This window comes from Haliotis cracherodii, unplaced genomic scaffold, assembly GCF_022045235.1.
Source record: "Haliotis cracherodii isolate W230 unplaced genomic scaffold, xgHalCrac1.p SCAF_8, whole genome shotgun sequence".
Classification (NCBI taxonomy): domain Eukaryota; kingdom Metazoa; phylum Mollusca; class Gastropoda; order Lepetellida; family Haliotidae; genus Haliotis; species Haliotis cracherodii.
In genome coordinates this window covers 23,589,885-23,616,390 of record NW_027266341.1, presented here as the reverse complement: position 1 = coordinate 23,616,390, position 26,506 = coordinate 23,589,885, and the positions used below count along the sequence as shown (strand labels likewise).

Below are 26,506 nucleotides of genomic sequence, written 5' to 3'. Positions count from 1 at the left end.
TGTCATGACAGATTAACTTTACCATTATGAAAGAATCGGGAGATCCTTAACTTCTTTTGAGTAGTGTGTGTGTGTGTGTGTTTATATATATATATACACACACACACACACATGCATATAAGTTAAGCGCCACACACCATATTTGTGAGGTGTTACTTTTGGCACTTAATAATGATGACTATTATAAGAGATGTACGATTGTTATAAGCCGTATATGTAAACCCATGTCGCCCATGTAAACAGGTTTTGTATGAAGAGGATGGTTGTCAAAATGAGGGACTACCACTGTACGAAGAACGGCATCTTGGTATTGTTGGCCATTCAGGTTTCCACAAATTGTCACCAGTGCAGTGGAAGTTTGCAGCCGAAGGAAACACAACCCCATATCATGACAGACCCCCCGCCACATGCAAAGGTCTTCTGGATGTTCCTTTGTGCAAAACGAGTGTTACGTTGCCTCCAAACACATATTCGACCATCAACAGTTCGTAGCAGCATTCGACACTCGTCAGACCAATGGATCCTTCTCCAGTTGGCCAAGTTCCATCGACTACAGGCACGACACCATATCAGACGATTCCGCATGTGCCTCTGTCAGTTGAGGACGTTTTACTGGTCTGCTAGTATTATAACCAGCCGCTCTGAGGCAACGCCTTACGGTCATCGTCGAGAGTCTCTGATGGCTAATCCACTGCAGTCTTAAATCTGTTGAAGTGGCAAATGGATTTCGTCTGACTATCCTGAAAAGACGTCTATCCTCTCTGTTAGAGGTCTTTCTTGGCCTACCAGACCTATGCCTGTCATTGACATCATTGGTTTGACCATGTTTGACAATCAAACGAGTGATAACACTGTGATGACAACCCATTTGTCTTGCAATGGCGCTGCATGACATGTCAGCATTTTTCATGCCTATCACTTGCCATCTTTCAGCGTTCGTTAACTTTCTCCTCACCATGGCTGATTTTCAACCTCTATTGGAAGGGGAAATGTAACCAGGAGCAAAATGCAACCACGTGTCTGAAACTTGAATTTCACTATTTATAGGGTAGGGGAACTGCAGCAACAGATAAAGCATGCTTTCCTTGTGGTATCTGGACAAAGTTGGGTTCATGAAACTATGGAAGCCTAATTCAGTCAAACATCATCATATTTCGTATTTCTGATTCCCACACATGAAATCAAGAGACTATGAATATGGTGGCGCTTAACTTTTGTGCATGTGTATATATATATTATATGCACTTCTTGTTTAAGGACCTTGACCATCAATTTCTTTGTTGAAAACATGGGTGCATGTTCTTACAAACATCTCGTACAAAGACATATGCAGAACTACCTTATTAATGACGAGTTCAGTGACCTTAACCTTCAGAGATGGTCACTCAAAATATGTGCAGAAATAGGCACTTTAGTCAATGTGGCAAAAAACACATTTTAAGAGAGAGTGAATGGGTTTAATGCTGCTTTTATCATGAAATGTCTGGTTAATGTTGGGAGGAAATCCTGAAGTGTTGGAGGTTTGAGACGTTTACCACTTAGGTAAAACCCCTGAACAGGGGTATGGTGTGGATAACTTAGAAATACAACCGAGGCATCCGGGATTCGATCCCACAATCATAGGTTTCTGGTTTGCATCCCTGGGAAACCCTTGCCCACACACATTTTATGGCTGACTTGTACAACTGACAAAAATATAGGAAATTGATGAAATGATAGTGATGGTGTCATGATAAATATCTGTAAAATTAATATCTGGTGTGTGGATCCATATCTGGTGTGTCCATGTTGGGTGATGCATGCACGAAACCTTGATGACGTACTGATGATTAACTTGAGTATGGCCGCCCTTGGTATTGGCCACCATTCCACCTGCAGAGCTACCAAGCAGGGCCACGTTGGCAGGTGGCATACACTCTCCGCCCGAGAACATCCAATATGTGCTCCATTGGGAACAGACCAGTAAAGAATAGGTCTTCAAGCTTGCTGTAAAAGGTGACTATGCTTGCCGTAAGAGGCGACTAACGGGCTCGCTGACTTGGTTGATGCATGTCATCGATCCCAATTGTGGGGATGGATGCTCATGATGTCAAACACTGGATTGTCTGGTCCAGACTCGATTATTTACACACTGCTGTCATATAGCTGGAATATTGCGGAGTGCAGCATTAAACAACAAACCAAACAACCAACCATTGGGAACATGACAGTCCAGTGTCAGTATGCCTTCTTGTCGGAGATAATCAGTGACGACCTGGGCATGATGTGGTCTGGCACTGCCATCTTGCACTTCAACATTTTTTGTCAATAGTTCTTGGGAATAGAGTAATGACGGGACACAAAATTTCATTAACATATCACTGGCCAGTCAAATGTCAATGTACAATCACCAAATCAGTTCGTCTGTCCTGTGTGATACCGGCCAAATACCCATCAAAAAATTGCTGCCCTGGCATACTGCTCGGAACTTTGTCGTCAATGTTTTCTGCCATCAGTGAATCAGGTAAAACCTTGATTCGTCTGTAAACATGGTGTAATGCCATTGGTGCACAGCCTTTCCCTGGCGTTGCCTAACCCATCCAAATGTTTATCGCTTTGTAAGCTGTTAGGGTCGCACCCTTCACAATAAGCCTTGCTTTCAAGCAGGCAGTGTTGAGCAGGTGTTTAACACTAGATGTTGAAATTTGCCTTCCTGTTATTTTCAGTTAACAGGGGCAGATTTGAATCAGTTGTGTAGTGCAATTAATGTAATGAGTCAAGTTGTCCAGGTGTTTTTTTTTTTAGGCTCCCCTGCCAAGGTGTGATTGCAACCACACCTGTTGACTGTATTTGTCCCAGTAAAGAAATTACTCTTTTTGGACAACTTGGTATATTAAAGTCATCCGGTGGTACCCACGCTTTGCCATTTTGTCTGTTCATTGATATACTGTCTCAGAGTCATTTTTAAGTATGTGCTTAGCTCACTTGCATTTCTGATTGAGTTCCCTAATAGGTGCACACACTTTTGCTTCTGTGCACACATTTTTCTTGCATGATGTGAAATTTCATTGTGATAAGATGTTGCTTTCAGATGCAACGACACAGTATTGTAAATGTACACCCCAACAATAGCTACATTCAAGTCATTAATTCCCTTTGTCAGAAGGTGAGGTGGTGAGGTGAAATGGGGTTAAATGTCGCTTTCAAGATTATTTCTTGTGTATAATTCCCAATGCATTTGACAGAAAACAGCAGTGTAGAAGGGGTATAGTGTTGCATAGAATCAATTATCGAATAAGTTTCAGTTCCATCAAAATTTTAACTAAGTTAGTTCACTACCACTCAATCTCTGAAAATTTGACCAAATTAACCCATTGCGTATGTTTTAAATAAGTGCCCAGATATAGAGAATCTCACCCGAGTGTCTTTTGATATCAAATATATCAACACGAGTTGACAAAAGTGGAAAAATCCGAAGCTTGCCGAGGATTTTTGCCACTTTTATCAACGAGTGTTGATATATTTGATATCAAAAGACACGAGGGTGAGATTTTATTTATCATCCAACATCATTCTTTCAACTTTTTCAATTTGTAGACAGTAATTAGCAGTGTCTTCAGTGTAAAAAGTACTGCAAACAGCTTCAGTAGCAGAGCCATTAGTGATGTCATTTGATTGTGACGTCATGGTAACCAGTGATGTCACAATGGTCTGCAAAGCATTGTGATGTAATTTCATTGCAGCGATATCTACAGTGTAGATATCGCTTGATCTCATCCAAGCGATATCTCCTGTGGGAGCCAGTTTTGGATGATAAATGACAAATACGGCATATATCACAGAGTTCCAGTACGCTTGAACAATGGACAACAAACACAATACATACAGGTACTTTTTACCTTTATTTCCATAAAAATACAATCTCATATTTTACAATTGCTCAATAAATCTGTACAGATCTTTTCTTCAAAAATTATTTGAAGACCCCGTAGGACAAAGTTATCAACATTACAGAGCTTACCACACTCATGACTCCATGCATCTCAGCACACTGCACCAACAATCCATGTCCTTCTCGATCAGACTCAGAGTTAACTGCCCTTAGCTCATCCTGCTGACTTCAGGTGGGGCTGACATCAGACACTGTGTGACCATTACATGATTTGACCCACCATGTCATATCTGATTTTAAACTTTTTGCATCACATTTCATCATTGCAAAGTCAGCACCAAATCTTTGGACCGAAGTCCAACATTACCAAACATTGCCAAACAAAATGTTTGTAGTGAAAGCTAGCTGCTTCCTGGACAGAATTTGTTTGCAACTTGAGTGTTTTTGTTTGATGTAACTCCTAACTCTAGCTCCCAACCCCTCACAACTCCCATTCAAAGCACCCTGCTTTCAGAAGGATCACAACGCTCACGTCTGCTATTAGAGTCTACAGCGGCCATGACACTTCTCTCAGGTGATTTGAGCTTGGACCATACTCATGACAATGAAATGAAATCAACTGCTGTGTTCAGTAGTGTATACAATCAACATGTGCTAACAAAATTCCTTACTTTCCAATTAAAATAACTGGGATTCTTTTCTGTGGCATTCATCAAAGCATATGACATAATGTCAAAGTCCAGGGATATATTTGTTCACAAAAACTTAGCTTGAGTACACAAATGACCACAAAGCTGACAAATTGTCAACTCATCATGATGAAAATGAAATGATGTTCGCCTCATCATTCACTAGCACCATTCCAAAGCTGATATGTTATGGATTAAAACAGACGAAGAACAAGAACCAACTAATCAAACTCAATTCCATACTGATAAAATGCTCCTGAGCTCATCACTATGTTCAGAGACACTCATGTCATGGCCTATCACACATTCATAAGTTAGCACTAAAATGCAATTGGATTTCCAAGATAACTCCAGGCACCCAATATAAGTGACCTCTGCATAGGCCAGGACTAGCTCTGTAATACTTGATGATTGACCTTGACCCCGGGTCAAATGCTGTGTCAATAACAAAACATTCCATGACCTTCAACTTGACCTTCAAATAGAGCCTTCAATTTGACAAGAAAAGGGTTATCATGATGAAATAAGTGTCGAAACCGAAGCTACTTATAAAAGATTGATTCAGAAGTGAAAGGGTTAACTGTAAATCTTGGCACCATAGGTCTGTTCACCGATGCAACGTCATATTGATCAACACGCTAGCAAATGAAGAGATGTCTTATTGCTCCATTCCTGAGAAGTACTTGTGCAATATCTTCACTCATGAATGACCTACTCTTAATGATGGATCCGCTCATGAAACTGAATGGCACGCAATGCCACCTTGTCATGTATGATAAATGTACTTTTACAGTCTCGGCCAAGACTTAACAGAAAATAGGTTCTGATTGTCACCCAAAACAATGAAATCATTGATTATTAGAAAATGAAAGAATTCACGAAAATATTAAGTTGGGTACTGGTAATTTTGACAAATGCATAGAAATACAGAGAAGTTAGTCTCGCTACATATAGACATCTTAAGAAGTCTACTGTTTGCCCTATTCAAATTAGAGATGCTGGTTCTGTTGAACACCAATGATCATGCTCCACAGAGACTGAGCAAAATGTAAAATATCCCAAATCGGGGCACTGTTGCGTCCCTGAACAGCCCTAACTCTGTATACGACAACGATAATCAAGCATGATGGTTACATATCCTCTGACAGGACCTGCACACATTACTCACCGACCTGAGGGAAGGTCAGTAATGTATCATCAAGCCCTGCCCAACTACTTCACATCCCTGTTATAGTCTCCACAGTAACTAAGCTCCTGGGGATCTCCCGTCAATGCCCATGCTAACCAAGATTATGTACACAATATCAGGGCCCTTCAGAAGTACTCACCAGCCCCCACATTGCCTCAGACTACTTATCATCCTTCAGGGCCCAGCAGCATAATTTAATAGCCCTAATTAGGAATATTATCACTCTGCCCATACCAAGCTTCTTCAGTACAGGGTGGATAGAAACTATTAAAACAAATCAAATACACACTGGAATTCAATTACAGAAAAAAAGCTATCTGGCTATGAAATAGTCAATAAACTCAACAAATACAATCACTTTACGGAGAGAGAGAAAATACCATTTGAATTAGTTGTTGAACCATCATCAAAATCAGCACTATAATCATTAAATGTGAAGAGTTCATGTCATGTTTTCATTGAATAATCTGCACAAACAACAATAGCAACTATGGAGAGATGGTTTTTATAGCATCAACTCTACTGTATTCCACTGGGAACTGCAACAACATCGTTTCTGTTAAAATCAATGACTGCCATTTTAAAATGTGACAACTAAAATTGTGAAATGAAATACTGATTGTTGCAATGTAAAATATGAGTTCATGATATTGATATAGTCTGTTTTAGCTATGACAGCACGATTTTTCCTTTAGAAATGAATGACACCAAGATAAGCCCTGTCAGTGAAATGCTGTCAGCCACATTCAACATTTCATTGGTAACTTGTTATGCTCTCTACCCATAGACGTGACGAAACATATCATACAACACCAGTACGCACTATAATTCATCCTAATAATTATAAACACTCTAAACACCTTCACAGAAATAATTCATCTGGTTTGCCATCATTTCTACAAAATTTCATTTCGTTTGGAACCATTTTTCTCTGTAATTTCACAAATTCATAAGAAGTTACTTTCAAATTGTATTAGATATAAAAAGAAACTAAACACGGACCAAAAACGACAGGCATCATATTACCAAACCATCTTTTCGTTTTCAACTAACTGTCTGTGAAACCTCTTTCAAAAATACCAACAAAAGAATCAAGATCTGAACTATTAGAATTTGACAAAATAATTCACAAGGGGCCATTGAAAAATCTGTTCCAAATATAAGAATCTGACTTCGAAGAATATTTCCAACTTCCACAATCCACTGGAAAACAGCGACGACACTAATCACAGGTTCTACGGAGAACGGGTATAATTTGCGTGAAAGTGGGCCTGAATGGAAGTCAGAGTATTACGTAGTTGTGACACAAGTGTACATGTATATACAGTGTGTGTACATATTAGCTCACTAATCCACAAGGCCCACCTTAACCATTACAGCTTCACTGTCAATATTCCAATTTTCTATATTCCACCCTATTTTAACGTCAGTAGACACTACATAATTTATGTTGAGATATTATTGTTGTAATTAGATCCAACTGTTTTCTCTAAATTAGTAGACAGAAGACGGCAGTAGACACTACATAATTTATGTTGAGATATTATTGTTGTAATTAGATCCAACTGTTTTCTCTAAATTAGTAGACAGTAGACGGCAGTAGACACTACATAATTTATGTTGAGATATTATTGTTGTAATTAGATCCAACTGTTTTCTCTAAATTAGTAGACAGAAGACGGCAGTAGACACTACATAATTTATGTTGGGATATTATTGTTGTAATTAGATCCAACTGTTTTCTCTAAATTAGTAGACAGTACACGGCAGTAGACACTACATAATTTATGTTGAGATATTATTGTTGTAATTAGATCCAACTGTTTTCTCTAAATTAGTAGACAGTAGACGGCAGTAGACACTACATAATTTATGTTGAGATATTATTGTTGTAATTAGATCCAACTGTTTTCTCTAAATTAGTAGACAGTAGACGGCAGTAGACACAACATAATTTATGTTGGGATATTATTGTTGTAATTAGATCCAACTGTTTTCTCTAAATTAGTAGACAGTACACGGCAGTAGACACTACATAATTTATGTTGAGATATTATTGTTGTAATTAGATCCAACTGTTTTCTCTAAATTAGTAGACAGTACACGGCAGTAGACACTACATAATTTATGTTGAGATATTATTGTTGTAATTAGATCCAACTGTTTTCTCTAAATTAGTAGACAGTACACGGCAGTAGACACTACATAATTTATGTTGAGATATTATTGTTGTAATTAGATCCAACTGTTTTCTCTAAATTAGTAGACAGTACACGGCAGTAGACACTACATAATTTATGTTGGGATATTATTGTTGTAATTAGATCCAACGGTTTTCTCTAAATTAGTAGACAGTACACGGCAGTAGACACTACATAATTTATGTTGGGATATTATTGTTGTAATTAGATCCAACTGTTTTCTCTAAATTAGTAGACAGTACACGGCAGTAGACACTACATAATTTATGTTGGGATATTATTGTTGTAATTAGATCCAACTGTTTTCTCTAAATTAGTAGACAGAAGACGGCAGTAGACACTACATAATTTATGTTGAGATATTATTGTTGTAATTAGATCCAACTGTTTTCTCTAAATTAGTAGACAGTAGACGTCAGTAGACACAACATAATTTATGTTGAGATATTATTGTTGTAATTAGATCCAACTGTTTTCTCTAAATTAGTAGACAGAAGACGGCAGTAGACACTACATAATTTATGTTGGGATATTATTGTTGTAATTAGATCCAACTGTTTTCTCTAAATTAGTAGACAGTAGACGGCAGTAGACACTACATAATTTATGTTGGGATATTATTGTTGTAATTAGATCCAACTGTTTTCTCTAAATTAGTAGACAGTAGACGTCAGTAGACACAACATAATTTATGTTGAGATATTATTGTTGTAATTAGATCCAACTGTTTTCTCTAAATTAGTAGACAGAAGACGGCAGTAGACACTACATAATTTATGTTGGGATATTATTGTTGTAATTAGATCCAACTGTTTTCTCTAAATTAGTAGACAGTAGACGGCAGTAGACACTACATAATTTATGTTGGGATATTATTGTTGTAATTAGATCCAACTGTTTTCTCTAAATTAGTAGACAGTAGACGTCAGTAGACACAACATAATTTATGTTGAGATATTATTGTTGTAATTAGATCCAACTGTTTTCTCTAAATTAGTAGACAGTAGACGGCAGTAGACACTACATAATTTATGTTGAGATATTATTGTTGTAATTAGATCCAACTGTTTTCTCTAAATTAGTAGACAGTAGACGTCAGTAGACACAACATAATTTATGTTGGGATATTATTGTTGTAATTAGATCCAACTGTTTTCTCTAAATTAGTAGACAGAAGACGGCAGTAGACACTACATAATTTATGTTGAGATATTATTGTTGTAATTAGATCCAACTGTTTTCTCTAAATTAGGTGAATTTGGACACATTAGGGTTGTTATTTAGTTATTCGGAACCCACTATCATAAAGCCTATTCAGATATAATTGTCGAAAAAAAGTGCATTAACAATCTTCCAACACTCACAGCAATGACACAGCATTGTGATAATGGGATCCATAGTTTGTGATATTATTTTGAAACACTTTAAGGCCATGGCAGTAGGATAATTCAACAAGAAATATCGCCTTCAGATCTAAATAGTGACAAAGCTAGCCAGTCCATCACATCTTTGTACCCTTAGCTTCCTGGAATGTTGAGCTGTCACCAGTATACGTCCTGATATTAGTATGGCAATAATCACACATCTCCCAACAATAGTCAAGTCTTCTAACACATATGCAACAGAAATAAGAAACTTTGCAGAACAAAAAAACAGACCTCTTACCGCCAAGAGACTGAGAAATGAGCTCTTAAGTCCTTGACCACTAGCTGGTTAGATGGCTCTGTCTAGTGCATGGACGGCAAACAGTGTGAAAATCAAACACCAGTTAAACAAAGATTAAGACTGAGCAGCAGAAGTGTACAGAAAGACCTGAAGCCATTCTTGAAGGGAAGAATCCTTTAATAGCCCTCCATATCTTATGTAGTGTGTACTCGCTGATTATGCCATATATTAGCCGATAAATATTCAACTGAAGTCATTTATATCGAAAGGATAGATCTTTCTTCAAATAACTTAAACACGGAATATGAGATCTTACAATCACAATACTTTCATTAGATAATGAGACAACAAGAAGAATCTTAAACAGGAATCAATGTTAAACAAAACTGATCACAGCTTGAGATTTTCCCTGACAAAACTTATGAAAATACTCATAATTGTTAGATCATGGTTTTCTTTACAAAACCTCAGAAATACTATTTTTTCTAAAAATCTGCTTTTTCACAGAAGCCGTTTTCTTGACATTTTGCAGACATTACAACACCCTGATAAAAGCAAAAATGATCGAAAATCTTTACGTAATATTACAGTTGTTGAAAACTACGTGAAAAACAGTAACAATTAATTTTACAATATCATGTCTGTAAGAGATCAAAGTACAATGAAGCACAGAGTTTTAAATTCACTGTTCCAAAACAATGTCCCCTTAAGTATGCTTAGCCATTAGTCCTCAGCAAAACAGAAAATAACCTACAACTCACAATATGTCAACCCAACGTCACTGAACAAATACCATTGATGGCTATACACACCATACACAAATACGAAATTACCCATTTGCCAGCTCAAACTTTCCAAAGTTTATCATCAGTGTTGAAACAAGAATTTTGTAAACCGATAACTTTTTGAAGGTGCGAACAAAACATTATCTCAGCTCCTGACCACTGAACCACGAGTGCACATGCCAGAGAAGACACACATCAGTGACTAGAACAAGCTGCACACGAACCCATTTCTATTGAGAATTGCAAAACAGATTGAACCGATGAAATAAACTCCACATAAGTTCCTTATTACCATAACCTCAGCCATTATCAACAATGTAACATTCAATCATCAAACTGCGTTCTCCGAATCGCTATTGGAATATTTTCCGGCCTATGGCCAAAAATATTTATCATGACTCCAGTGTTACACCCCCGTTTACCCTGATGGAATTTTTTTTCTAAAAAACATTTTTTTAGCCATTGACCAATTTTTATTTCAATGAGAAACGATGTTGACTCTTCTTCAAAAATTTCAAAGTTTTAGTGACTACTTTTTAAATAGTATACTCCCGTTTTTCATATAGTCTTAGACCTTGTCCATTCACTATTGTCATGGCCGAATTAGATGGACGCCCCATGAAGTATGGTAAACACATTTGACATGAAGTACTTTTTATATATACAACGATTATGTACATGAAATGTTCATCGATGTGATATATGAGTCTATTCACAAATTAATGTGGCAGTTTCATCCAACAAGAAGACTCTACATTTCATTTTATCCATCAGTTCTGGGGCAACATTCTTTTCACATCTGCAGCCACTAGCACAGGATAAATATACAGTCACATTTTAAATCATTTAAAAAATGATCATTGTATAAATACAGTATTGCCAGGCAGCCAATCTGATGTCCTACATTATACACAAGTATGATGTACAATGACAATTGATATATAAACAGAGATAAGCCCTTATCTTGAAGGAAAACATGCTTTCTGTATAAACCAGAAAGCAGAGAAAAATCACTTTCTTCTGAAACCAGAAAGCAATACAATAGACATATTCTTCAATACTTGGTGAGATCTCTCCACAAACAAATATGACTGAATTGATATAGTCTGACTAAAACGCAGCACTCTTCCTTTGTTCGAGTGTGCTGCCTCAGGAATGGCGGTTGGCTGCATTCAGGGGATTCCTCCTTGCTATGAGAACGGGGACGGCTGGTGCCCGGCATTCAGCAGCTCAGAGAAAGCACTCTCAAAACATCTTTTGATTTCAGCGTAGGACACGACAAGGATGCTCTGTTCGTCTCTCGACATCAGACAAATCTTCTCTGGGACACCTGCATCAACCTGAAAACCAGAGTGCATAGGAGAGGATGATAACCAGTTGCATGTACTCCTCCAGCCTAATGCCTGTTTCATAGTGCTAGTCCACTGAGAGACCATGCCGCATGGATACAGACTCCTGGCTGACCAGTCATTGTTTTATCAGGTGTGATGCTGACAAATCCAGACCAGTAATGTGAGTGAGTGAGTGAGTTGGGTTTAACACCGCTTTTAACAGTATTCCAGTTATATCACGGCGTGTCAGCTTAATGTGAGAGGAAAGCTTGAAGTGATGCAGGTCTCAGACGTTTACCACTTCGGTGAAACCCACGAGCAGGGGTATGGTGCTAACAAACCTAGAAACATAATCGGGACGAACCGGGATTCGAACCCACAATCATAGGTTTCTGGCGTGCCCAAGGGACGCAACTCTGCACAGCAAATTGCGGCGCCTTAGACGACTGGGCCACCTGTGCCCCCACAAGTGATAGAAATAAAGGTCTTGATTCCTTGGGGTAATAACATTAAGTTTATGACAAGAAAACATTAGCTTTCATTTGCTAATTCGATGACTATAAGTCTGAAATTACTCAGTCTTGAAATACTGGGATAGCTTCATCCTAATTAAACCTGGACTTTTTCATCTCAGAATAATTGATGAGAGATTGTTTTGAGTCTTGAGGATTTAATATGGCTTTCTGCATGGCCGTTATGTTAAACAAAGATGACTGTACTTTCAACGTGTAGTAGTAAGTGAGTTAGGTATAAATCAGTTCTGTAAAGTTTGTTGGTTGGTTTGTTGTTTAACGCCGCACTCAGCAGTATTCCAGCTATATGACGGCGGTCTGTAAATAATCGAGTCTGGACCAGACAATCCAGTGATTAATATCATGAGCTTTGATCCACACAATTAGGATCAATGACATGCTTCAACCAAGTCAGCGAGTCTGACCACCCGATCCCAATAGTAGCCTCTTACGACAAGCACTCTGTAAAGGGAAGTAAGTCCATTCAACTATCAAAATAAATATCTTCTACAAATTATCACAGTGCTCTCATATAGCAAGTTATCTTCACTTACCTTATTGACACACTGAATGACATGAGCAAGATCAATCCATGGTGCACCACTCTCATCCACTTGGTGGAACAGGTAATCACGAAACAGCTTCAAGATGTAGCGATCTCCAGTCTCGGACCAACTCGGGTCCATGTTGAACCTGGGTAATTCAGACAAATTGCTGTCAGAGAAAACTTACTGTAGACACAAATATTTTTCAGTTTCAGGCAATGCTTTTAAAATATTAATTTTCTTACTCTTTTTTAAATTATGAAAAACTTCTAAGACAGATATAATTATTTTTAAGGTTTTATCACAGAAATGTAAATGCTTTTAAGCCTGCTTTTAACAACACTGAACAGACAGTACATGAAAAGGACTTACTCAGGTCTCTCGTTAATTGCACCAAGTTTCACCAGCAGACGGAATAGGCGGCCATTTTCAACTTCCTAGAAAAACAGTGAATTTTTAAGCTTGGATACTTTTTAAGCAGTAAAATCATGGGATAAAGCGCATATTATTTGTCAGGGAAAAACACTGGACAAAGGACACTTTTCACACATTTATTTACCTTGGCCAACTCATTCTCCAACACATCCGTTCGAAGTTGAGCAGCATCAAGCTGAGTGAAGAATCGGGCTCCAATCATTGGCATCACGTCATTGATACTTCTTGGTCTATTCTGATTGGTCAGAAGATACCTGGAGAAAACAATTGACATTGCAACTAATGAGAGTTCAATAAGGATTTTGCAGTGCAAATAGGTTGAATGCTGAATGATCACACTAATTAGGACCATGTATTTAGCAGATGATTATCATGAATTCTGGCATAATTATCACTAGTCAAGCATGGCATAAATGTAAGCTGTAAGTATTTCAACTAGTGACAGTAGTATATTTCAGTCAAATTTATTTTAAATCATGTTTCTGTTAACGCATGTTTATATGCACAAATGACTGTACTATGCATCATGCCCATGGAAAGCATCCTCCCAAGGCAAGGGAGATAACCGACTATTGAAGTCCAGTTTCTACCCCTGCCGAAGTTGGATGGAATTTCAGAATTGCATAAAGTCCATTGACTAAGGAGTCTAAGCATAGTTCAATCAAAATCACTAAATGAAATCAACATTCTGTTCATAAACAACATGGCGGCTGCCGTGCAGATTTCAGTTGACATGCAAAGCATGTGTACAGTCTACTTAGCATGAACAGATATTTTCCAAATCTTTTCATGTTATAAATCAGCGTGGTCAAGTTATTGCTACAATCCACAAGCACTGGGTGTCTTCATCAGATGGTCTTGACTGGGCACCGCCATTTTGAAGAAAATGAAATCCGATTGGTCAATAGGAGGGGCATGGAAGGGACATCACTCATAATAGCTACTTGTGGTGTTACAATCAAACCACAAAATTCCAGCCTAGTTCCACAAGGGTGGAGACTGGCTTTTTGTTGTCAGTTAACTCCCTTGCCTCAGGAAGATGATGGCAAATGAATTCATATGCTAGTATCACAAAACATTACACCTATCTAACCCCACTACTGCAGATCTCTACTTACAAGATGAGATTTTTCAGGTCAGGTGAGTAGTTCCTGGCAACAAGATCCATGGCGGCTGGCAGGTGATCTCGCTGTACCCCCATGATGTTGTTACAGGCCAGCGCCAGACAGATGCGGCCAAGGGCAACAAGATCCTCTTGCTGCAAGGGTCATTGGGAATTACAAATACCTTGGATGAAATCACATAATTTTGCATATCTATTCTATATCTTTATACCAATGAATTCCCTTTGGCCAAAATACAGAATATTTATTACAGAAATTTTATTTTATTTTATTTATTATAGTTTTAAACATTTGTGAAGGACTACATGAAGCAACACACATATCTTCAACTGCCTCTTTTCCCTCATCCCCATCAACCCTCTCATGGCCCACAGGGTTCAGTGCTTCTTACCTGGTAGTGTGGTATCAATGCTAGTGGGTTGGCCTGGTTGCTGTCAAAGGTCAGCACATCCATAATCCCCATGCAGTTCAGGCGCATCCTGGAAATACAAGGAGTGAGTGAGTGAGTGAGTTTAATATTTAATGACACATTCAGCAATGTGACAGCCTGAAAGCAATGATATCTGGGCCAGACAAAAAAGTGATTAATATTACGAGCAACAATCCACGTCATCAACCAAGTCACTGAGCCTACCAGCCAATCCACATAGTAACCTCTTACAACAAGCATAGATAGGTGGGGGAACTATAATAACCCAGAGTATGAGAGGGAAAATTGGCACACACTATTTTATCTTACCTGAACATCAGAATGTTGAGATCTGATTGGTACACATGATATTGATAGAATACTGACGGAAATAAATATCTAAGCACCACATGAATTTCTGAGCAGGGGGCAATAAATATCTTGACTATAACTCCTATTCATAGCTACACAACACATTGACAAAGGCATCTTAAGAATTTGTAAGAATAACATTCATTCAAAATTCAGCTAATACTGTGAAAGTTATTATTTTTCCATACTCCAGTGGTGTCAGAACATATATGATAAACGTAAAAATCACGTAAAAAGGCACTTGAACCCAATAATAAACATAATATAGAGGAAGCCTTGGAGAATCCATTAATATAAGCCACGTTTCCCCTGACAATTACCTGGACTTGCTGTAGACAAGGATCTTGGTAGGGTCGAGGGCTCTGCAGGCAAGGCCAGTGGCATGTATGGCACGGAGTGCTGAACTCAGTTGGACAACATAGGTCCAGATGAGCGACTCGGGTAGCAGACCAGCATGTTGGCGAGGGCCGTTCATGCCGGAGTTGTTGGCACTTGCTCCTGGAATGAGGTAATGTAGCAACATTCAGTTTCTCCCTCCCAGTGAGTGAGTGAGTGAGTTGGGGTTAATGCCGCTTTTAACAGTATTCCAGTTATATCACAGCGTGTCAGCTTAATGTGGGAGGAAAGCTTGAGGTGATGCAGGTCTCAGACGTTTATCACTTTGGTGAAACCCACGAGCACGGGTATGGTGCTGATAAACCTAGAAACATAATCCTGGCGAACCAGGATTCGAACCAACAATCATAGGTTTCTGGCATCCCCAAGGGACGCAACTCTGCACAGCGAGTCGCGGCGCCTTAGATGACTGGGCCACCCGTGCCCCCTTCTCCCTCACAGTTTCAATTACAAACAGCTCAATATGACAGGCAACATATATTCAATGAACTGACACAAGAAAAGCATTTATCAACAAGAAAATAATGTATCAGATACCAGTTTATCTTTAGTGAACAAGTTAGTAAGAAAACGTACGACTTTACGGACAACAACTTCTGGTTTACTGCATTAGCGATGGTACGATGTAGATTCTTACACTATTCTCAAAGTGGATTGTGAACAGTGTAAGATTCTACATCGAAACATCACTAATGCAATAAAACAGAAGTTGTTATACATAAAGTGTTAATCACCAACTTATAGAATGCCAACCAAACAGTTTGTACACAAGTTAGGTTAATGTCTTTGAGCAGTATTTTAGTTATATCACAGTGTCTCTTTAATGATGGAGAAATCACAAAGTGATGCTGGTCTTTTCCCACTTCCATGAAATCCATGAGCACAGAAATCAATGCTACTTTCAAAACAGACATAATAGTCAGGCAAATCGTAGACTCCGTTACCTGTGTCCCAAAGTTTATTTTGAAGAAAACCATAGCAAATCTGCAGAACTTTACTGATTCTGTTCATTTGGAACCTTTCATGGTATAAATATACCACTGAACCAAAGGTGGGGATACGAGTCTTATTGGATGCTGCACAAAAGAGATTTGTTACGAACATGTCACCAATATGGCAGTACATACCTGTTCCTTTGCCAGCACTGTAGGGGCGGGCGCCGGCTCCTGGTGGAGGCCCTTCCCCACCCTGAAAGGGACTGCTGTAACCATTCATTGTGGGAGGTGTGTTGAAATGGCGTGACATCAGGGTCTCAGCTCCAGGGAAGTAGTCGTACACAAAGATAATAGCTGAAACATTACAACACAATATGCTATCAAACAACTGTCCCTGACAATGAATCAACCCAAGTTTGGTAACTGGAACTGAGAAAGGAAAGCTACAACTTTCTAGTCTATCAGAATGGAAACCCTGCAGGCTTAATTTACGGAAGGGGTAGCGGGTCTGTGAAACAAAAAATAAATAATCTGTGGCCTTAGAGAAACAAAAGGCCTTTTCTCCCATAGAAATATCATCTAACTTGGAAGATTCAAGGCGTTTTAAAGCACAAATATAGTGCTCCTAATATATTCAAGAGCTTAACAAAAATTAAATTTTGTTGCCTCACACAGCTCAACCCCATGCATGTAAAGTTTTAGTAACAACAACTGATACCTATAATAAAGTTTAACTAATAAAAGCACAAGAGAAGGTGTTCACAAGATTAAAAGATATGCTACGGTAACTGCACGTACAGTTATCACCGAAAGCTTTAGAGGTGAAGACCTCCTTCAATTGCACAATGTTGGGATGAAACATCTTCTTCCACATGTCAATCAGCGGCATACACTTTGCGTTAGCCAATCGGAAGCCTGAAAAACAATTGCACAATGGAGTCCAAAACATGGCAAAAATTAGGGACCTTTCATTTCAAAATAAAGACTCATGCTACAAGTCTTTGCTTTGAACATGTTCTGCCTGGAGTTGATAATTTGTAATGTTACCAAAGCAATTAATATGCTCTGTTAAGTAAATATGTATCTTAATATACACCCTAATATCAATACTTCAGTTCTGAAATCATATCATTTCATTTTACATGTCGAATAAAGCAAAAATGATGTTATAACATCAACAGAGAAAGAAATCTACCTAGAAAGTCTATCTGCATGAACCATGATAACATATAGTTCATCTCCAAATGTTCGAAATTCTACTGGCCCTTAGGATACCTCTGGCATGAGCAAAACTGGCTCGGGCTAGCAGGCTAGTGCTAATTTCTATCCCTGATCAAAAACATCACAAAGACAGTGCAAGTGGGCGATGTCTGCTGGGTGCTCACCATGAACCCTTCTAAGACAGTATGTAAGTCCATCTTTGGTGTTGAGAGCCTTATAGCAGGTGGTGGGATATGTGAAGGTACTGGACTTGGGGAGCTGCGTGGTGGGCGGCGGCTCCAGGGGAAACAAGTTGTGGTAGTTGTCCACCTCCGTCGGTACATCTGAAAACAAAGTACTTGTATGACAGGGGTTCATATACGATGACAACAATTGCTTGCTTGCTTTTTGTTTAATGCTGCATTGAGCAATATTCCAGCTAAAATAGAAATCAAGTCTGGATCAGACAATCCAGTGATTGATATTGTGAACAATCCACTTAGTCTGGGTAGGAAGACATACCATCAACCAAGTCACTTAGCCTGAGCACCCAATCAGATTGGTTACTGGGGATTAGTTCCAACCCGGAATCTGCACAGGGCTAAGTGCCTGTCGTACAAAATTGGGAAGAAAACATTTTGTCCAAAATTGATACAGTATTCGACGTTATAAGCGTCCCGCTTTAATAACCGCCCATGGCGACATTTGCTGATATATTGACAAGTGAACAATCCCAATAAGCACCCCTTCAGATTGATCATTGTACACAAGACTTATTTATTATTCCTGTATAATATGCACTCATGTAAAATACGCACCCTTAATTATGGGCAATTAAATTCTGGAAAAATATATCTGTCGTACAAAAACATTTCAGGCTGCAGCATAAACTTCGAAATTTATCTTTTCACTTTGCCACTGAGAATGCCTTGAGAAATCTATGAGTGCATAAGAGTTAGGCTTAACATCCACTGAACAGTATTTCATTTAGACCAGGAATGTCAGTTTAAGGTGGTAGGAAAAACTCTTAACTTTTGACTTTGGTCGAACCATGAGAAACCATGGATCTCAGGGGTGAATATGTGATTCGAACTCACACCCGTCACAGATGCCGACATGGCCATGGAACAACAATTATTGGGGTAGCTCAGGCCGCTAACTAACAAAACGAGAGGAATGTGTATATGGTGTAATGCCAGGGGTGCTTATTACAACAAACATGGTATATAGTTACCTGGATTCTGAGTAGGGTCAATTTGTGCCAGTGTTAAGGCATGTCTGTTAAGAAGTTCCTGCAAATGAAAAAAAGAGGATACAGGTTCAAAATTTGCAAAATGTATCAATAAATGTATTATTTATTTGTAATCCAAGCACACACATGTGGACACAAGTTTGTTTACGTCATTCTGCTTACCATCTTGATTTCATCAGGCATGAAGAACTGTGGCATGTTGACCTTGACCTTCATGTGAGCAATGTGGGGAGGCAGCCCTGGGTACATGGTGAAATTTGGCAATTGCTGAAGTGACAAAGAGTATCATGTTAAATGAATACAGGAACAAATTGAAAAGGAAACATAAAAGATAAATAAATTAGTCCCAGATTGACATTTATATTCAACATGATAGCATAACAAAGGTGCAACTTACCACTCCTTCATATTGAGGAGCAAAATCATCAGGATGGTAGAAGTATGTTGTCCCTCCAAAGTTTTCCTAAAACATAAAATCAGCTGATTATAGAACACATCTCAAGAAATCATTGATAATGAATGGGTTTTTAAATCTAATGTTGAAGAGATTACTATAAAAATACATCTATAAAGTTTTGTACATCGGCAAAGACAGAGTTACTAAACTGTAGAAACTGTGTTTGGTACTTCAAACAATATAAACTAGTGAGTGAGTGAGTTTTGATTTTACGCTGCTTTTTAGCAATATTCCAGCAATATCACGGCGGGGGACACCAGAAATGGGCTTCACACAATGTACCCATGTCAGGAATCGAACCGAGGTCTTCGGCGTGACGAGCAAATACTTTAACCACTAGGCTACCCGAACGCCACCTACAAGGCGATAACAAATCTACCAAATAGTAGAAGTTGGTCACATTTGTAGCCAAAATAAATGTCTGTATAAATCTGTAAATACTCAGGCCAGCCCAGAGGCTGAATTAATGATCACACACAAACACTGTATGCAGCAAATCCTATCCTAAGAATATGATGGTTACATTTTGTTCACATTGTATTGGGACATTCCACAAATCAATTTTTCCACTACCATCATGGTAAGTCTGTGTTAACACATGGGCATTGTCCATCATATTGCTGAGTGCAGCGTTAAATAACAAACAAACAAACATGGGCATTGTGATCATCCTGGTGCTAACATCACTTTGTGGAATCCCTACAGTAGTAACATACCACAAATATATCAATGGTTACATTTGGTGAACCCAATGATCCTAAAACCAAGTGCTGTATTGGCACCTATTTTCAAGGGGCAATAAGGAGTTTCTCACTTGGATTGTGCCCCCTCCCCCTCCAGGTCCTCCAGGTCCTCCAGGTCCACCAGGTCCACCAGGTCCACCGGCGCCCCCTGGTCCTCCCCCCGGTGCCTGTGGGTGCTGCTGAGGTTTCTGGGGCACTGTGGTCTGTCGCAGCGGCGCCACAGGCGATGCAGTTCTTCTCAGCGTCAGTGGGGAACCACTTGGAGATATACCAGGGCTGTGATTTGGACTGGCAGACGAGTAAACTGGAAACAAATAAGCTATCCTTGTTATATATATATATGTAAATAGGTATATAACGATGCATGACAAACATTTTAAAGTAATTTCTTGAAATTTAAGTACAAAATTGTGTGTGCATGCCGAGAGAACAAAGATATTTACACAAGCACAACAGAGCTTGCTTCACAAAGTTCTAAGAAATTGGTCCAGCACTGTATCGACCAATCTCTGATGATCATGTAAATACTGTCATATGACCTATATCATGCAGTTTCATGCAGCAATCTCAGCACTATGATTATCGCAAGGTGATGTTAAACTATGGAATTTACCATCATCTTAGCACTATGACTATTTTGTGGAACAGGGCCCTGGTTTTCCCACAGATCCTAACGCATACATAGACAAAAATAGGGTATCAGGGAGCTGTTCTTCCCCATATTCTCCACAGAAAGATATACATTGGGTACTGGGGCACCTAAGGGGTGACAAGCAAGAGTTCATTAACCTATATCGCACTGCAATCACCATGGGTGTACACATTTTGCATACCGAGACATATTCTGCACTGAATTCCCAATGAGGGAGACAAGAAAGGGGTACTAAATCTACTCTGCTCAAGATGGATACTATTTTCCAATTGAAACAAGTAGAGAAATAACTGCAAGGTTCATCTTTTGTTTATGCGACTTTTCGAGAGGTCAATTTCCATAGCTCTGTGTTGGAATTCAAGTAGATCATTTCAGACTTTTTTTCAAACACTTGATGTCCTTTGTGCTATCAAAGATGTACAAATTCAACTTAAGAAAGACATAAATTGTTGTGTATATTCATAGTGAGTGTGTGAGTGAGTTTGGTTTTACGCCGCTTTTAGCAATATTCCAGCAATATCACGGCGGGGGACACCAGAAATGGGCTTCACACATTGTACCCATGTCGGGATTCGAACCCGGGTCTTCGGCGTGATGAGCGAACACATTAACCACTAGGCTACCCGACCGCCCGTATATTCATAGTAGCTGTATGTATTTCACTTAGAAAATACAACAGAACTAAACAGTAGCCAGGGAAGCACTCACAGATTGGTGACCCCAGAACACAGGGCAAGCAAATTTTGTTTAATCATGTTAATGTGAGTTTGGTGACTTTGCCCAGGTACCAGAAAAGCCAGGTTTTGTAGTTTGAATTGAAAATCCGCATTTCAAGATGCCCCAATGCTGAATCAAGCATGTAAGTCAAAGGAATTCTTGTTATACCCTAATGCGTTATAATCTGTTGTGGAACCAGCAGTGACTGCAGACTTACCACTACTGGCAGCTATGTGACTGGTGGGAGTGGATGACGTGGAAGTGTTGAACATGGAAGAGTACGTAGTGAAAGATGGAGTGCTGGAACTGTGAGACAAAGATGCTGCTGACTTCACAAAGTCAGCCGGGGTACCCTGAAACAGAAATAACCACCTTAGTTTCACTCAATCACTGGCAAAATAGAAATGACATTGGACATTTACAACACAAAACAAGAGGAAGGCTGTGCGGTGCAATACCAACAAGCCATGACAGATTAACTTTAGTCACATGAAAAAATAGGGTGTTCTTTAACTTTATGGTAGTTTTTGTTACTTCCAGTGCAACAGTGATGATGCAACATGTATGGGTGAGTGAGTGAGTGAGTGAGTTTGGTTTTATGCCGCTTTTAGCAATATTCCAGCAATATCACGGCGGGGGACACCAGAAATGGGCTTCACACATTGTACATATGTCGAGAATTGAACCCGGGTCTTCAGCGTGACGAGCGAACGCTTTAACCACTAGGCTACCCGAAAGCCCTGCAACATGTATGGACATTGGACAACCCATATGAATGCATAAAGATAAAATCATCAAGAGAGAGATAGACTAACATAGTCTATGAAATCCTTTGTTACACTAAATTTCTATAGTGGGGTGAAACAATACAGCAAGGCCACGATGATACATATCACGATAACTAGGTCATGATACGGTATGTATCGTGATACACATATTGAATCACATGAAACTATAAGGAAAAGCTCTCCCCCAAAATATTCACAATCCGCAACTTGTTTTATGTTGAGTATAAGTAATAGAGCTGACTAGACTTGTTTTTAATAATCTAGATCAGTTCTGGTAATAACAGTCATGGTGCTGGACTAAGTAAGTTTGGTTTAATGCCACTGTGAACAGTGTTTCAGCTATACCCCAGTCAGCTTTGTGTCAAGAAGAAAGCCTGAAGTGATGCATGAGCATGTGTATGGAGCTGACAAACCAAGAATAATTATCAGGGCAAAACACAAAGTGAAAAGGGTATCTTAAATTTGAGTTCAATAAGAGACAGTGAAAGGAATTTTATAAATCTTAAGCAAGTCTATTTCATCTGATAAACATATATTAACATTTTAATCATTTTTAAGTTTAGACATGTTAGAAGTATCACAAACACAGAAATACTTTTGACATGTTTTCTAAAACAATGTCTGAAAAATGAAACACATACAATATCATTTTTATTACCACAGAAATGCCAACCCTTAGTGAGTGAGTGAGTGAGTGAGTGAGTGAGTGAGTACGTTTTTTACGCCGCTTTTATCAATATTCCAGCAATTTCACGGCAGGGGACACCAGAAATGGGCTTCCCACCCATAGGCTTGTATTCATGTCAGGAATGTCAGCATGACGAGCGAAAGCTTTAACCACTAGGCTACCTGACCGCCCCCAACCCTAATTGAAGCTTTGGAGTAATCAGTGGGGTAAAAATACATAATTTCACGTGAGAAAAAGTAATTTCAACAGTACCATGAGGAAGGTTTTCGCATCAACATTTTCGTGGGGCCTAGACATCAGTGAAATACATGGTCAAAGCTCCACACATTCATAAACGTCATCATGTGGCACTAATTAATTGCTTTTCAGAAAGAATATGTTGTTTTCAGTTCCGAAGTAATGTCAGTGTACATGCATTTATGTCCGTCGATCGATAAATTGACGAATGTGTTTTAATATAACAACCAATCAGAGACCATGTATTACCAAGTAATGGATATTTTATCACTATGAGAATAGAAAGAATAGCTCAAAATGTCAATAATCATAAAGGGGGGACGACAAACTCTAGGTGCAAAATCACAAATTTTACACCAAAATCGTAAGGATTGGCATCTCTGCAACTACTTATTCCCCTTCAATCTGAGGGTCTTGTCGATTTTAAATTATCATTTCGGACACAACTAAGATTGTAAACCTTAATTAACACTTCTAAGAGAAAAGAAATTTTAAAATAACTTTTCCATATTTAGATATAGCTTCACAATCATCATGTGATAATACTTCTTCTCATTAAATTTTCTTCAGTCAGATAATCAGCCCCCAACTGATTTCAATCATGTTAACCATTAAACTTAGCTAATGGGACACAAAATCAATAAAATGCTTTCATCTTCCAACTGAGAAATGTTACAGTGCCATGGCTCAAGGCTTTATTTAAACTGTTTGTGATCTCGCAAAGTAGCAATATGACATTACAGGTAGACCATCATGTCTTCTCAAGACAAACTATAAACAATTAAACCGTGTAATGGGGGTTAGTCTGTAAATCTGTAGACAGACAAATACTTTTCGGGATGCCTGTATGTTTGATTTCCGGACTGTCAAATCATTGATTATTAGTAACGCCTGCAAGTTTTTGTATCAATGTTCCCAAAATTCATCGTCCAGAAGGGAGTGTTTCCTGATTGCTCAAAATTGGCTCTAATCCTACACTCCTTTCCAAACTGCCCAACAGTTAAGGTATCCTATGGACTAGTAATAATTGGCCATTATTAAGTTTTGAGATGTGTTATTATTATAAGGACTAGTGGCCTAAAACTGTTAGTTTATATCGCTGTTAATGTTGTCCAAACCAACAAGTAGTCACTGTAGCCATGCAGTCTGTGACTTAATCGACATGTACAAAGACAGGGGCTAGTAAAATTCTGTTCGGTCTAATAAGCTCAGCCAGTAATAGTAAGTGAATCAATGAGTGAGTAAGGTTTATCACTGCTTTTAACAGAATTCCAGTTACATCACAGCGAGTCAGGCTACTGTGGGAGGAAAGCCCAAAGCAATGCCGGTCTCAGATGTTTACCACTTCAGCGAAACCCACAAGCCAGTGATCAAAATTGTTACTAGTCCTACAGTCCTTGCCTAAGTGCCCTTAAGGTACCATACCATAAGCACTAGTAGAAATTTACCATTTTTAAAGGTTTTCCTATGTTATCATTATAAGGACTAGTGGATAAAATGTTAAGTTTCTATTGTTGCAAGCACAGGTATGGTGCTTAGAAACAAATTGAGGCTAATCGTAATTCACAACAACAATCTTAGGCAGATTGGCAGGGGTAGATTCAACAAATTTGTATGTAGCCAACAGGGCTTGTTCCTTAAAAGGGTTACTGGCCCTTCTCTAAACTAACTGGCCCACAACTCAATGATGGAGGCCACGAAGCAGATGTCCTTCAACCACAAAGCGACTGTGTTGCCTAGGTGGGTTCCAGATATTTCAGAATACCTAACCCTTAAAAACGCATGTTCCTGCATTCAGACTAATCTTGGCTTCCATTTGCTTCGTTTCACGGCTATTTATGATCAAATACAGATGCTATTGTTGTGCACAACATTACAAAAGGGTCGTCGGTGGTCATTCTTCCAAGATGATCGATATACATCTTTTTCTTAGAGTTAATCACAACCTCAACCCCACTAAATATTTTCTCACCAAAATTACAAGATTCATGAGCAGTGACCAATTAAAAATTAAATTAATACAGAAAAGGGGTGAAATTTTGACAAGCCAAGTGGGCCATAATTGTTTTGTTTCAGCAAGCCCTTCGTAAATCAACCCGATAGGTATCTCTGGACAGCGAGTTGCGGCACCTACAACAACTGGGCCACACCTACCCCCTACCCCCTACCTCCTACCCCAGCAAGTAATAGTCTAGTAAGAACATCAACATGAACATAAAATAATGCTTATAGCAAAGTTGGTGGCTACAAAAAAAATTGACAGACTGCCCATGAATCATTATTCCTGGAACTCGTTAATCCTGATGATGTCACTAGGAACTGTCCAGATTGACAGGGTTTTACTGTATACAAACATTGACTTGCAAAGCCATTCTACATTCTACACAAAACAAGTCCTGATCATAAGACAGCATAACTAAATGTGTGCCATGAAAAATAATACCTCATTAATGACTGATCATCATTAGTCCAAAGCTGTTACATCAGCTATCTGGTACCAAGTTGATCTAGATATACCAACATGCCCTACAAACTAGTGAATGATTGTGGGAAGGGAAGGCTGATAAATGCTGCAGTCAGCAATATTCCAATTACATGACGGCAGCCTGTAAATAATTGATTATGAACCAGGCACAACCGGGAGTGTAAACAAGAGCAACAAGTTCTACATATTCAGCCATGACACCAGACCAGCAGTTTACAGGGACCTTATGAGTGAGTGAGTGAGTATGGTTTTACGCCGCTTTTAGCAATATTCCAGCAATATCACAGCGGGGGACATCAGAAATGGGCTTCACACATTGTACCCATGTCAGGAATCGAACCCGGGTCTTCGGCGTGACGAGCGAACGCTTCAACCACTAGGCTACCCGACCTCCCCTACAGGGACCTTATGAAAAGGCCTCACATCCTGCATCTGAATCCCCTCAGGGATAAAAACAAGGTCTTTTTTCATCCTTTTCAAAAACATCAGTGTCCATTCCAGACCATGGCATCCTTGTTTGCTTTATGACCAAAATTAATCTCAAATCTAGGAATGAGTGATTTTTGAATAAACATTAACACTAAATTCAATGATGGGATAAACTGTCAAAATCCGAAAAAGCACCCTGACACGCCTCGCGGAGAGTAAGGATCACCAAGTAGTTTGTAGCATTTGAGAATAAACGTCACAATATGGTCTTATCATTCATTACAAATTGAATGTCATCAGCTATCACACTTCCCTTTTTTTTTTAAAGGTAACCTTGAATAATGATTATTGCATAAAGATAAAGCTTCAGTTGCCAGCCAAAAGAAATCACCCAAAGGT

General features: G+C 38.9%; 1 protein-coding gene across 3 annotated transcripts in view; it reads right to left on the bottom strand.

Annotated features, from left to right (window-relative positions):
• Positions 1-8,869: 8,869 nt before the first annotated feature.
• LOC139450714 (PAN2-PAN3 deadenylation complex subunit pan3-like) overlaps positions 8,870-26,506 on the bottom strand; it is a 32,973-nt gene continuing 15,336 nt past the window's right edge. For 2 of the 3 annotated variants that reach the window (XM_071232514.1, XM_071232517.1), the window contains 15 exons: positions 21,698-21,833; positions 20,183-20,430; positions 19,309-19,374; positions 19,074-19,178; positions 18,894-18,951; positions 17,845-18,003; positions 17,258-17,374; positions 16,652-16,813; positions 15,449-15,626; positions 14,739-14,826; positions 14,342-14,481; positions 13,348-13,477; positions 13,161-13,225; positions 12,798-12,936; positions 8,870-11,740 (listed from right to left, as the gene is read on the bottom strand). In XM_071232514.1, the coding sequence (XP_071088615.1) occupies positions 11,591-11,740; positions 12,798-12,936; positions 13,161-13,225; positions 13,348-13,477; positions 14,342-14,481; positions 14,739-14,826; positions 15,449-15,626; positions 16,652-16,813; positions 17,258-17,374; positions 17,845-18,003; positions 18,894-18,951; positions 19,074-19,178; positions 19,309-19,374; positions 20,183-20,430; positions 21,698-21,833 (1,941 nt within the window). In that variant the 3' untranslated portion in view covers positions 8,870-11,590. The remainder of the gene's footprint in view (positions 11,741-12,797; positions 12,937-13,160; positions 13,226-13,347; positions 13,478-14,341; positions 14,482-14,738; positions 14,827-15,448; positions 15,627-16,651; positions 16,814-17,257; positions 17,375-17,844; positions 18,004-18,893; positions 18,952-19,073; positions 19,179-19,308; positions 19,375-20,182; positions 20,431-21,697; positions 21,834-26,506) is intronic. The other variant, XM_071232516.1, reaches the window with a different exon arrangement.